This window comes from Pleurodeles waltl, chromosome 1_1, assembly GCF_031143425.1.
Source record: "Pleurodeles waltl isolate 20211129_DDA chromosome 1_1, aPleWal1.hap1.20221129, whole genome shotgun sequence".
NCBI lineage: Eukaryota > Metazoa > Chordata > Amphibia > Caudata > Salamandridae > Pleurodeles > Pleurodeles waltl.
The window spans coordinates 918,723,008-918,735,692 of NC_090436.1; the positions used below are offsets into that span (position 1 = coordinate 918,723,008).

Sequence of the window (12,685 nt, forward strand, 5' to 3'; positions counted from 1 at the left end):
TTGTAACGAAGTATATAAGGAGGATACTTTGTTACTGATACTATTTTTGCTAGTTGAGCACGGAGTGCTTGTCACAATGGTAAGCACTGACACTGGTATGCTAGTTCGATTGTTTGTTTTGGAATTTGATTGCTTAATATAGGGAATGTGATATTTTATCAGTAACTTGACATATTGTTACTTCTTATATCGAGGACATAGCTGTCATGGGATGATCTAATATGAATGTTGAATATTATTTATTTTGTTGGGGGTGGATTTGGTCTCCTGCCTTTTTCTAAGAAGGAAGGATTTATATACTTCACCTCGGGATGGTAAGGTAGAACACCGTTCTTATATTTTTGGAATTCGGCAACGTTGGTTGTTATCTTGAATTAACATTGTATTGTTAATAATGTCCTATTCCATGATGCATTATGTATAAATATATTTTTATACCAGTTTGAGGATGGACACACTTCTTGAAATGATCGATGTGGTATTATGTGGATTTTATTCTGCCACTAATGTTGGTGATATATTGTTTTTAGGGGCAGTTTGTCATGTGTAATTGACATTTTTATGCAAGGGTGACCAATAGGACCACAATAATTTATATGAGGTGTCATCATGGGCTACATCCAATCCGGAATATGCAGATTTTTTTTTATTGTGCCCAATCCAGACTGATATGTTTCCTCTATTGGATATGAAAATAAAATGTACTATTTGGTGACAAAATGGTACTGTTTGGTTATTGCAAAGATAAGTCCTTAAATCCTTTGAAGGTAAATGTTGTAAGGATAAATGGGTACCCCTTAATCTCTCTTTGTCAGATATCGTGTGCACCAAGAGCTAGACCTTCTGTGGACAAAAACATTGTTATCCAAAATAGAAAATGGAGCACAGTGGAAAATTGAGTAATTATACTGCATCTGTTCCTTCAAGACACTTATTTCATCACACAGGACTGGACCATAGCAAGCTCTACAGCTCCTTACTGATAAATTCAACCGGCACATTGATAGAACAGGTGCGGCTGATTCCCACACTCTTTGGGTTATTTAACAATGCACTGGTTATTTTCCAAACAGTTACAGTCAACCGTTCACTCTGGATGTATTAGATTTTACACTTGTTTTGCATACATTATCTGTATCTTGTAAGCAATCCTATTGTCATTTGAGAAGCAGTTCTTAATATATATTCAGGAAACGATCATATAAACTGACTTTTATATTAGAGGTCACCATCTAGATTGTTATTAAGTAACTAATAGAAATTCAGCCTATGGAATGCAGCTACAGAATTCAGCTTTAAAATGACCTGAGACCTGCTTGCTGAAGTAAATCTTGTTTTGCCCTTTCATAATAGACATTTACATAGACACTCACATTCCACAATCATGACCTTGCCACAAGCCTAACTTGTTATGTATGACAAAAATAGTCTAGAAAAACGTAAAATCAAATAAGATTTTCCAAGTGGTTTATTTTCTACTTTTCATCCAACGTGTATGAAGACAAACTAAATAATTTACAGACACTTTTGTTCATGATCTATTTCTACATCAGATGGCCATTTAGACCCAAAATGTCCAAAGTGTTAGACGTTATCAACAGATTTCTTGTGAGAAACTTTAAAATATAAAGCCTTTTCAGATTATTTACAAAAGTGCCTGGACTGTAAACATCATCTAGCTCGGGATTTGTTTCTGAAGCCGAAGACCAGTATTTCTCTGTAATCTGACCCAATGTTTGGGGTTTAGTTTAACACTATTGCCAGATCTATGTGTTTCAGACATATGGGCAATTGTGGCCTATATTTGTTTGTTTTTTAAAAATATTTCTATTTCCTTTTATTATTCATCTACACGTATTATTACCTACTCCAACGCAATGATGCTAACTAATAGAATGCTAGTTTCATTCCACATGTTCCGCTTTCTAGTATTCTATGATTGATATAGCATAATTCTAAGATGGAAGGATATCTGGAGGCCAAACCAGAGAAGCATTTCATTAGGAACTTATTGATGTCATTTGAAAGCATCCAGGGACGCTAGACACTGAATGACAGGATGTTATGTCCATCTACAGCACTCTTTCTCGAGCTCCAGATAAAGACAGGGGTGCTCCTGAGAGCTACAATTAACGTAATCACACAGAAGCAGAACATGGTATTAATGCTAGTAGGTTAAGCAGTAGTCTGGGATAGAAGATTTTGTAGAAAGTGTCACATTTTCTTTTTCCTACAAATACAGGAGACTTAGATGCTGTTTGTCTCCATGTTAGAATTGATTCTCATATTAAACTATCTTACTGTGTGTCCCTTTTCTAAAACATTAAGTCATGTAGAAAGTTACTAATATACCTGAGGCATTGGCAGCAGTCTAAAAAGGATGGGCTTTCTTCAATTTATGTGGCATACATTTAGAAATATCCTACCTTTTATAGACATTCATATTTGTTTATTTAATGGAGCCTTTCACTTAAAAAAGGCACAAGAATGTGTAGAAGAGCAGACTCGGTATACCTGAGTGTATTGTGAAAGCAAACTCATTGGGATGTAACTTAAATTTGAGAGTTGCCTGTTAAACATCAAAAGGTTGGTTTTGTTTTTTTACTGAGTACTAGAACAAATGTGTACTATTCTATAATTCAGAAATATATTAATCCATTCTTTAATATTTTTCTAGTGGAAATTTAGAGTGGAAGCAACACCAACCACTTCCTTAATTTGAGTTTTAGAATTGATGAATTCAGCAAATCTTTCATATTTTTAGGCAAGGGAAGCAGCATTAAATGAAGGAAATTGTAACAGTTCAAAAACACTTGAGCATTTCATTTCTATTTATGTTTTTAATAAAGCATTGTTTTGCTGATGGTGGAGTGATTTAAAATAAGTATGGTCCTACTCCTGAACAACATGTCTAGACAATCAGTCATTCTAACCTTCATAAACATCCAAATCAAAGCATGCACCTGCTAAGTTGCTTTCTTACTTTTCAAACATACTCTGCATGTTCAGATGTCAGAACTAATGTGCCTCTTTGTGTTGGCTTATTTGCTATTCTCTTTCCTCTTAGCAATGCTGACCATTTGTGGGCTGAGTGGGTTAGCCTTCAAAAAGTCTTCTTGTAAAAACAGCAAACCAGAATAAAATTAAGAAGGAGAAAGACCTACTTGACTGCATAGTTCTGGCTGAGATTTCTGCGGTCGAAGCACCGAAACCTAATGTAGAGCGGGCAGCAAGGGTGAAGTAATAGAGGCTGTTTGGCTTAAGTTCTTGCAAGCGGTAGGTTGTTGTTGGCTCAATGGTGATACGCTGTAAAAGAAATTTGGTATTGTTGTTAATAGAACATGATGTTGTGAGCAATTCTGCCTGTGGTGATTGTATCAAGGTATTTTGGTGATTGTCCCATGTGTTTTAATCACTCATTTCTAGTAAACCGAAAGATCAGGAGCATCACCCACACTGCAAAGTCTGATATTTTCTAACAACTTTTTAATCTGACTTCAATGGCTCTGAACATACACATTTCCATGGGCACAATCCATGGAGACAGAAGCTTGTTATATATGTGTTCTTGTTCATGTCCTTACTTTTAATGGCTAACATTTCATACCAAAGAGTTTACACAGTCAAGATATTACACCTCTACAATTCTGATTTTCTTCTAAAGCTAATTTCTCTACATTTTCAATTTTCAAAACCATAATGGAACACACAGCTTAAAACTCTTGCTTTATTCAATATTTGTTTGTGTTACTTCATTAGAGAAACAGTTCTAAATCCAAATATGAATTGGTTCCAAGACTTTGAAATCCTTTGCTATGTCACATCAGTTCTAGCCACCTTCCATACGCAATTCAGGTCCTATGTAAAATAATGTTCAACTCTGTAAAATGATGTTACAAAGACATGGCTCCATGTATAGATACAAATAAGAATGAGTGTTGGAGCATAAATTGTTCTTGGATACTTCTTTTATTCAATTGTCATTCAACCCTAAATTTAACCCCAAAAACGATGCTGAATTATGCCCAGTATCAAAGATTCCATGTATCAGACAGTGTTCAGCTCAGAAATAATTTCACATTTTTCTATTGGTTCATAGATTGTTTCATTATTTAACTTCATAATTAGTTGCCTGCTGGCTTACTTCTTGGATGCACTTACTTGAACTAAATGTAGCCTTGTTACTCCCCATAAGCATTAGAAATTACATCAGTTTCTAGTCAAAAACACATATTGCTTCTAGTTGATTTAAAGGATATCATAATCATGGCTACAGCATCACATCTTATAACTGAATCCTCATAAATAATCACCTAATTTAAAAATTATAGGAATGTGCGTTTTTTTTTCAAGGAAATATTTGCTCATGTACCTTAGCGCACAGCCAATGCCATAAGCCTGCAATTTCCAGTGAGGAATTTTTTGCCTAACACAACATTTTGTGAAAATATGTGCCATAATGTGGTATTCAGTATTAATAAACTACATAGATGATAAATAAAATTAGATAAGTACTGACGAGAACAGCAGAAATCAACAACAAATGCTGTCATCTCACTGAATATTAAGAGTAGAGGAACTTAAATTGCCATTTACTTTTCCCTGGATACATCATGCCCGATAACATCACAGAAAGTGGTGCCACATCACCTTTGACTTCTATATACAAAAACGACATTGTTATTAAACACTCTTCAAAAAATAACAACAGCTAAACACACCATAGCAGGTCTTACTTGCAATGGAAAATAATCCAAATCGCTTGGTATTAACCATTACCCTCTCAAGAGAAGAGAAAGCTGGGATGCGGCACTCAGTGGCGTCACATCCATTCTAATATCACAGAGATTCCTATACAGGAAAACACTAATGCTGATTATGAGATAGTATCCTTGCTTACCTTCTCCACATTGTCTCCATCTTTGTAAACCAGCTCATAGCTTATGATAGATTCAGTCCGTGGGGGTGTCCAAGATAGTAATATACTTGTTTCTGATTCAGGTTCAGCTTTAAAGTTAAGTGGTTGACTTGGAACTGAAAAAAATAAACATGCCAAATGTTACGAATTTTGCCTTTTGTACTCTTTTCATCTGGCCCTTTGATGAGTTTACAAAATTAAATAGATCTCCTTCTCCTGGTCTTGAGGCTAAATATTGTCTGCAGTTTAAGTGTTTAGTCATTCTTTTGTGTATCATCATGTCACCTCTGCAGTCACTTCAATTTGAAAAATGCAAATATTGAGTTAAGTAGCTGCTAACACTAGTACGGTAAAATAAAAGATCAGTAGCAATAATGAATAGGGGGCTGCAAAGCAGACCCTCAGTCACCGACATGTGTAAAATAATTGCATCAGCTAGCTTCTCCTCATGATACCACTGGTCTTGACTCCGTTCAACACACTTATTGAGATAACTTTGTGTTTTGACTGGTTCACTTCATTACTTTATTGAGATGACTTTGTGTTTTGAATGATTCACTCCATTATTTTAGAAGGTATATGTGATTTTCTTGTTGATATGGCGCCTAGAAAGTGTGTTATGCATGGAGACAAAAACAACAATTGACCAGATTCATACAACCTTCTTTACTAAACATGCTGCGCTGCCGCTGCACACATGTGTATTCTTTTTATCCAGATTATACTAATTCCTACATATTATACATATCATTGGTGCAATATGAGTATTCACACCAGTGGAAATCCCTTCTTTGAAAGGATAACTTCCATGTTCACCATGTACTTTGATGTCCATTGGTTTCCAAACCCTTAGTAAAGTGTGGTTCTTTCTGTGATGTTGTGACTACCTAGCCATTCCTTTTCTACTCAGGGACCTCTCTGATAATGAATCAGACTTTTGACTGCTCTGTAATGTAAAACAGCATCATGCACTATAAGAACATATAGGAAGTGTTTTTTTGCATAACTGTTTTGATTTTTAATCTAAACATTTCTATCACTGTGACAGTTCACGTATTGAAATATCGAAGCATAGGTTTGATGGATTCACAAAAATATGACTATTTTGAATATTTAACTTTCACTTAGAATAATCATGACTTCAGTTCCATTGCATGCACAATATGACCTCACTGGAAAATGCTACTTGTCCTTATTGTGGTCAGTTAATCATACATGCCAACAGACGATTTAGGAGAGAGAATCACGATTTGTTCAAGCCACAAATGGCCTTATTTTGATGGACTCCCACCAGAAATTGCCTCTGCTTCACAGAAGTTAATGGGGATAATATATTCTACTGATTTTTCTTTTTTTTTAAATCGCCCACTTTGCTCTTCTATAATTTTGGCACCTTGTTGGCAACAAACTGACAAAAAAACAGCCCATACATTGAGCTGCCAGACCAACCCTTTTGGCACTTCCAGACTGTCTTATAGGCCAGCCTGACTGTGCTTTGACCCACTCCCCACTTCAATTTCCTTCCACCCCATCACACCTTGCGGAAATATTATAATATACATGAGAACACTTATAAAGTGTACAGATTCTACCATAAACCTATCTTAAAAAAGCAGATTTAAGAAAAGTGGGGGTGCACCCAGGACAGTGTCACTTTTCTTGCACGCCTTAGCGCCCCCCTACCGCCACGATGTGTGTGCCCTATTTAAAATACGGTGCACATGGCGCAGGGTAGGGGGCAATAACCTCAAACTTTTTGACGCTATTGATGTACTGTTCAGGGTTAGCGCCAAAATGTTGGTGCCAACCCTGAACATAATGGCGCAAAGAAATCTTTTAGATTTCTTTGCACCATTTTTGCAGTCCTCCTAAGGGGGGAATGCCCCCCTTGCATACATTATGCCTGCGGCAGGCATAATGTGGCTCAAGGGATTACAAGGAGGCACAGAGCATGCATTGCACCACTTTGTAAATCTGGCATGGCGATTTTGACCTCGTTCGGCGTATGAAAATTACGCTAATGTGGCGCAAGGAGGCGCTAGGCCCTCCTAAATCTGGGCCTCAGTTTGAACAGATGGAAAGCTACTACCAGCCACCGCACATACTCATGTTACTGTGTGTGAAGTTCCATTGCTTAAAAATCATTTAAAATGTTTGTTCCTCATGCACTTCTTGTTATTTTCGTTCGTAATCAGTGCAAGGCTATGATTCTTGTAGAGCCCCGGAAGCCTAACTCTTTTACGTGCCCGTCTGCTGTTGTGAAGTTTGTTTGCATTGATAAACGCATCTATTACCACTGAGAAAAGAATCCTCCAGAGGACACCAAACATTGCCAATGATGTAATAAACAGTGAAATGAAGGGTTACCACTCAAGATTACAACAGAAAAGAAAATGGATGGCTAATTCATAATACCTGTAACATTTATTAGCTTTTTCATCTAACAATAGGCCCCAGGATTAGAAAAGGCTTGCAGAAGTACCGTGCTTCTGTCAGTTCTTCATAATGAACAATAATTCTATCTCCAGAGATTCAATGAACTTTACAGAAAGGTATTTCAAGTGAATTGTTGCATGAATAATCAAGTACAAAAATTGAAATCAAATCAGAAATTGGCCTACTAGCCTGGGCGCTGAAGTGGACTACATTTTAGGCAGATGTGAAAAGTAAAAATGGCATTATTCACAGTGGACAGGCAGTTGTCGAACTGGGCTGACTCATTTCCTCATTCTGTGCACTATGGTAGGCAGAAGCAAAATGTGAATGGCACTTGAACACACACACACTCACTCTCTCTCTCTCTCTCTCTCTCTCTCTCTGTAATAAAACAAAGGTTGCAGGGACGTTATAGTTAGGTCTGAATGTACTTGCAAAAAACCATAGAAATTCAACTATAACATCTCTGTAACCTTTGTTTTTTTAAGTTAATTTCTATGTTTTTAAAATTTTTATTTCCTAACTATAATGTCCCTGTAGTTTTTTTTTAGCATAGACTAATCAAAATTACTATATGCTAATCCAGCCACTGCCACGCACAGCCTTCAACAGTGTGCGCAGGGGTTGGCCACAGTGCCTAGCTACAGGGCAGGTCCTGCAGTCAAGCCCCTATAACAACTCAACCCCCTGCATGGCCTTCAGCCATGCGCAGCAGGGGTTGGCTACAGGGCCCTGGCCACAGGACAGGTCCTGTGGTCAAGCCCCTTTAACTCACAACGCCGTGCCATGCATGACCTTTGACCGAGCACAGCAGGGTTGATCAAAGGGCCTGGCGTGCCACCAGACCCTGTTGCCAGCCCACCTGTAGCCACCCATTATAGGAAAGAAGTGAGTGAGAGAAAGTGAGAGATTCAGAGACAGAGAGCGCATTAGACAAAGAGATTAAGAGAGAGAAATAGACAGAGAAAGAGAGCGAGAGAGAGAGAGATAGAGGGAGAGAATGATAGGTTTTTTAGGTATGATACATTTAGAATGAGATCTATCCGGACAAATTGAAAAATATAATGTATGTGTCAAGTAAAAAGAGTATGTTGACCTTTTGGCCTTAAATATTTTAAGTTGAAAAGAAATTTAGCAAGGTAAATGACCACTGACACATCTAGCCTTGTACCCTCAACCCTTCATGTATGGGTCTGACAGCTGAACCACTAGGCCACAGGGGCCTCCTTTAATTCAAATCAGTTTCTCTCTCTATATTCCATCCCAAAATGGGATGGAAAAGAGAGACAGAGAAAGTGACTGGACTGCAGGAGGAGCCATCAAGGCCCCGTGGTCTTAGCTGGCTCCCTAGGTCATTTGTTTCCCTGCAAGCATATTTGCGTGCAGGGAAACAGATAAAAACTCCACTTTCTGAAAGCATGAGCTGTTTGACAGCTCCCACTTGCAGAAAGTAGATTTATGTTTGCTTTTGCTTGGTGGGAGATGTCAGCTCCCACCAAACAAAAGCAAACAGCTATCTCCCAAGGGTGGGCACCTCAGGAAGTAGCAGGAGCTGGCCCTGGGGGGTGGTGGTCCCCATGGCCATCCATGGCTCCACGAGGGGGGCCGCGTGGCACCCCTCCATCAATAGAATTTAGCCCGCGGAAGTAGCGGTCCCCTGGGCTGGGGGTCGGCAACAGACCCTCTGCTTTACTTTAATTTAAGCCCTGGGAAAGTGACAGTCCCCAGGGCCTGGGTGGTCCACAGCACCCCCCTTTCTATTTCTAAAGTATTTTGCCCCAGGGAGGTGGTGGTCCCCCGAGTGTGGAGAGCTGTGCGCCCCCCCCACATAATATACAAACGTAGCGCCAGTGGGGTGGCAGACCCCGGGGAGGTCTACAGGACCCCTCCTAACATAATAAATGTAAAATGCCCTCTGGAGGAGTTGGTGCCCAGACCTATTACAAGTCGTAGTAAGGGGGCTTACTGTGCACTTCTCAGTTTTTCAGCCCCAATGCGCATGGGGTCTGGCCCACCTAGGGGCAAACTAAAAGAAAAGCACAAGAGACCATGTTTTTTTTTTAAAATAAATCTTTGAAAAATCCTTTGATCCATCCGAAAATTGTTCTGACATTTTTTTTTTTTAAATCCCTTGGGGAATCCTGCACCAAGGCCAGGGGGTCATGGGGTACAAATCCTGGCCTCTTTTCTGCCAGTGTTGGCAGCCAATGAGATATCACCATGTGAACAGCTGGATCTGCGAATAATCTGTGTCCCTAGATTTCTAATATCCCAGAAACTACTGAAAGGATTTACACCAGATCACAAAAAGCACAATCTGTGAAACAGGATCTAGCTTCCTGCCGAACTTGATGTAATTCCATTCAGCAGTTTGGTCTGCAGGCATGTCTAAAGACCCTACGGGAAAATGCATGAGGAAAACGCGTTTTGGGACTCCCCCTTTCTCTTGGCCCCTGCTTGACAGATCACCTGAAAACTTTCAAGACAGCAGCTGAACCGACTGTCGTATTGGTTTTGAAAATTTTGTGACGATTTGTAATATGGCTCTAAGGTTATTGTCAAAAGCTCCTAACTATAACTACCTACTGGCGACCACAAGTAAGTTATATATATATATATATATATATATATATATATATATATATATATATATATACACACACATACATATATATATATATATATTTATTATTTTATTTTTTTTCACTTTAAAAGATAATACAGGGAGGTTATAGTTAGGTTCTGAATTTTCTTGCACAATACCATATAAATTCAGCAGTTATCGCAGTTATAGTTATGGTTATCTCTAGTGACTATAACTCGCGCCTTAAGGTAATTATAATTCGCACCCTCACCATGCACTGCTAATTACTCTAGATGTTATAGCACTCATAACATCTTTCATAACATCATTAAAAATATCAATGTAACATTAGCAGTCAAACTATTGAAGAGAAAACTGTGCATGGAGGGGGCGGGAGTTATAGTTAATTCAGAACCTAACTATAACATCCCTGTAATCTTTGCTTTTGTAAGTGAATTTCTATGGTTTATTTAATTCTATTTCCTAACTATAACGTCCCGGTATCCTTTGTTTTTTGTGACTATATATATATATATATATATACATTTACATATATAGATATGTAACCTTACACGTTCACAAAAACCAAAAGCTGCAGGGATGCTATGGTTAAGGTTATAGTAACTTCAGGGCATGCTAAAAAAAGGAGGAATCAAAAAAAGTGTATTTACCATCCTAATTCCATAGAGATTTTAAACATGACTACTCAACTACGGCCTGAACCGCTGGACAGAATTACATTAAATTTGGCACAAAGGTAGCTCTTTGTCCAGAAAGCACGCTTTTTTGTTATTTGATGTAAATCCGTTCAGTAGTTTTTGAGATATTCAAGGAAAACGAACTGTGTTTCTCTCGTCGGAGCCTTAGCGCAAATCCCATGATGAGATCTGATTGGCTGTCAGCACTTCTAGCAAAAAGTGATGGCAGCCATCTTTGGACCAATATACATGATAGCACTCCATTGAAATGCATTGCAGGTTTTTAGGCCCACAAAAAGAAGAGCTTATAAAAGGTGATAACAGATTTTAGCTAAAATATAAATCATTTGTTGCAAAGGGGATTTTGCACTGTGAAAAAGACTTCTGCTGGGATTTCATGAATCATGTTTGACAGAAAACAGTTTTGTCATGATTTTTCCATAGAGGTTCTAGAAGGTGCTCCGAAAGCTAAAATAGGAACATATTTTCTGTAAATTCAAACTATCTTTCTCAGCCATATGAGAATAAAGTCTGACATTCTCAGTAAAACATGTACTTCCAACAGGAGCAGCCTATCAGGTGATTCCCTTGTGTTCTACTGCAGCCTCGCAGAGTGCTCCAAAGAGCAACAAGAGCACTAACCATCTTACTTATGACACAAGTGTGGTACACCTGGAGCCATCTTGAATCAAACTGGTAAAACCTAAAACATTTGAATTAGAACGGAACAAAAGTAGGGGTTTTTATTTTGCCATTTAAATTAAGGATAGTGTTGCAGAAAGAAAATTTAGGAAATGTTTTCAGTGAATTCTCAAATATCTTCCTCTTCTATTCCATTAAAACATTCTGACATGTAGACTGAAACATGCACTTTAAATGGCAGCAGCAGACTGCCAGTTAACTCCCTGGTGATCAGCAGTTTACTAGAGTGTTCTAGTGAGCAATTACCGTGCTAACATTCTGAATTTATGCCAAAAGTGTGGCACATCTGACCACCATCTTGATGGACTCGAAGCAGAACAATGAAACCATCTTCTACTGAAGATATTACAGTAAATGAGGAGATTAGGCTGCTTCATAAAAAATTAGTCTCCCAAAATGGCCCCTAGGGAAAACTATCCCAAATGTAACACAAATATAACCTAAATGTAGCCAAAGTTTAGCCCAAAGACAGAAGTGTGCAGAACACTTAGGGACAGATTTACAAGACCCTAGCACCTCTTAGCACTGCCTTAGCATAATTTTTGTTTACGTTAAAGTGGTGCTAAGTAGGCCATTCCCTTGTGCCATATATACAAAGTGGCACAATGCATGCATTGCACCACTTTGCAACCCGTGCTCTACATTATGCCTATGCCAGGTGTAATGTATGCAAGGGGGACGTTCCACCGTAGGAGGAACAAAAAAATGGCACGGTGAAATTTACAAAATTTCACTGCCCCATTTTTTCTGTAATTTTTAATGCCTGCCAAAGGGAGGAGTTAAAGTGACACTCCTGTATTGACCTATGGGCCTCCCTATGCTCTGCTGCACTAGCACCAAAAGTGGGGCGTCAAGACCAATGTGCCACTTTCTTGTAAATAGCCCCTTTAGGGCCTCATTTATGAGGTCCATAGCGCAGGGCGGTGCAGCAAGTGCTTTGCTGTGCCACCCTGCACCACTGGGAAAGGGCAGAAACGCACCGTATCTACAAGATATGACGCATTTCTGTCTTGTTCCCTGGGTTGGTGCACAAATCGCTGCCTAGCGCCAATGCAGGCACCCATACACCATGGTGCAAGAGTGCCTGCATTGTGGGAATTATTGTTTTTGTACAGGAAGGGACACTTTCCTGCACAAAACCAACCACAAAAAGTGTTTTCCTCTTCCTATGTGAGCTGCAGAATGCAGCACATATAGAAAGAGGAAATAATAGGGAAAAATAAACATATTTCTTCCCCTTTCTATCATTCTTACACCACCCCTAGATGGTGAAAAAATTTGATGCATTCCCAAACTTGTAAGTCTGGGAATGCATCAGATTCCTTCGGGTTACATTGGTGCTGCGTT

At 38.7% G+C, this 12,685-nt stretch overlaps 1 protein-coding gene across 19 annotated transcripts in view; it reads right to left on the reverse strand.

Annotated features, from left to right (window-relative positions):
* Positions 1 to 12,685, reverse strand: part of PTPRD (protein tyrosine phosphatase receptor type D) — a 3,982,777-nt gene that overhangs the window by 294,407 nt on the left and 3,675,685 nt on the right. For all 19 annotated transcript variants that reach the window (XM_069230134.1, XM_069230131.1, XM_069230149.1 and 16 more), the window contains 2 exons: positions 4,901 to 5,034; positions 3,165 to 3,306 (listed from right to left, as the gene is read on the reverse strand). In XM_069230134.1, the coding sequence (XP_069086235.1) occupies positions 3,165 to 3,306; positions 4,901 to 5,034 (276 nt within the window). The remainder of the gene's footprint in view (positions 1 to 3,164; positions 3,307 to 4,900; positions 5,035 to 12,685) is intronic.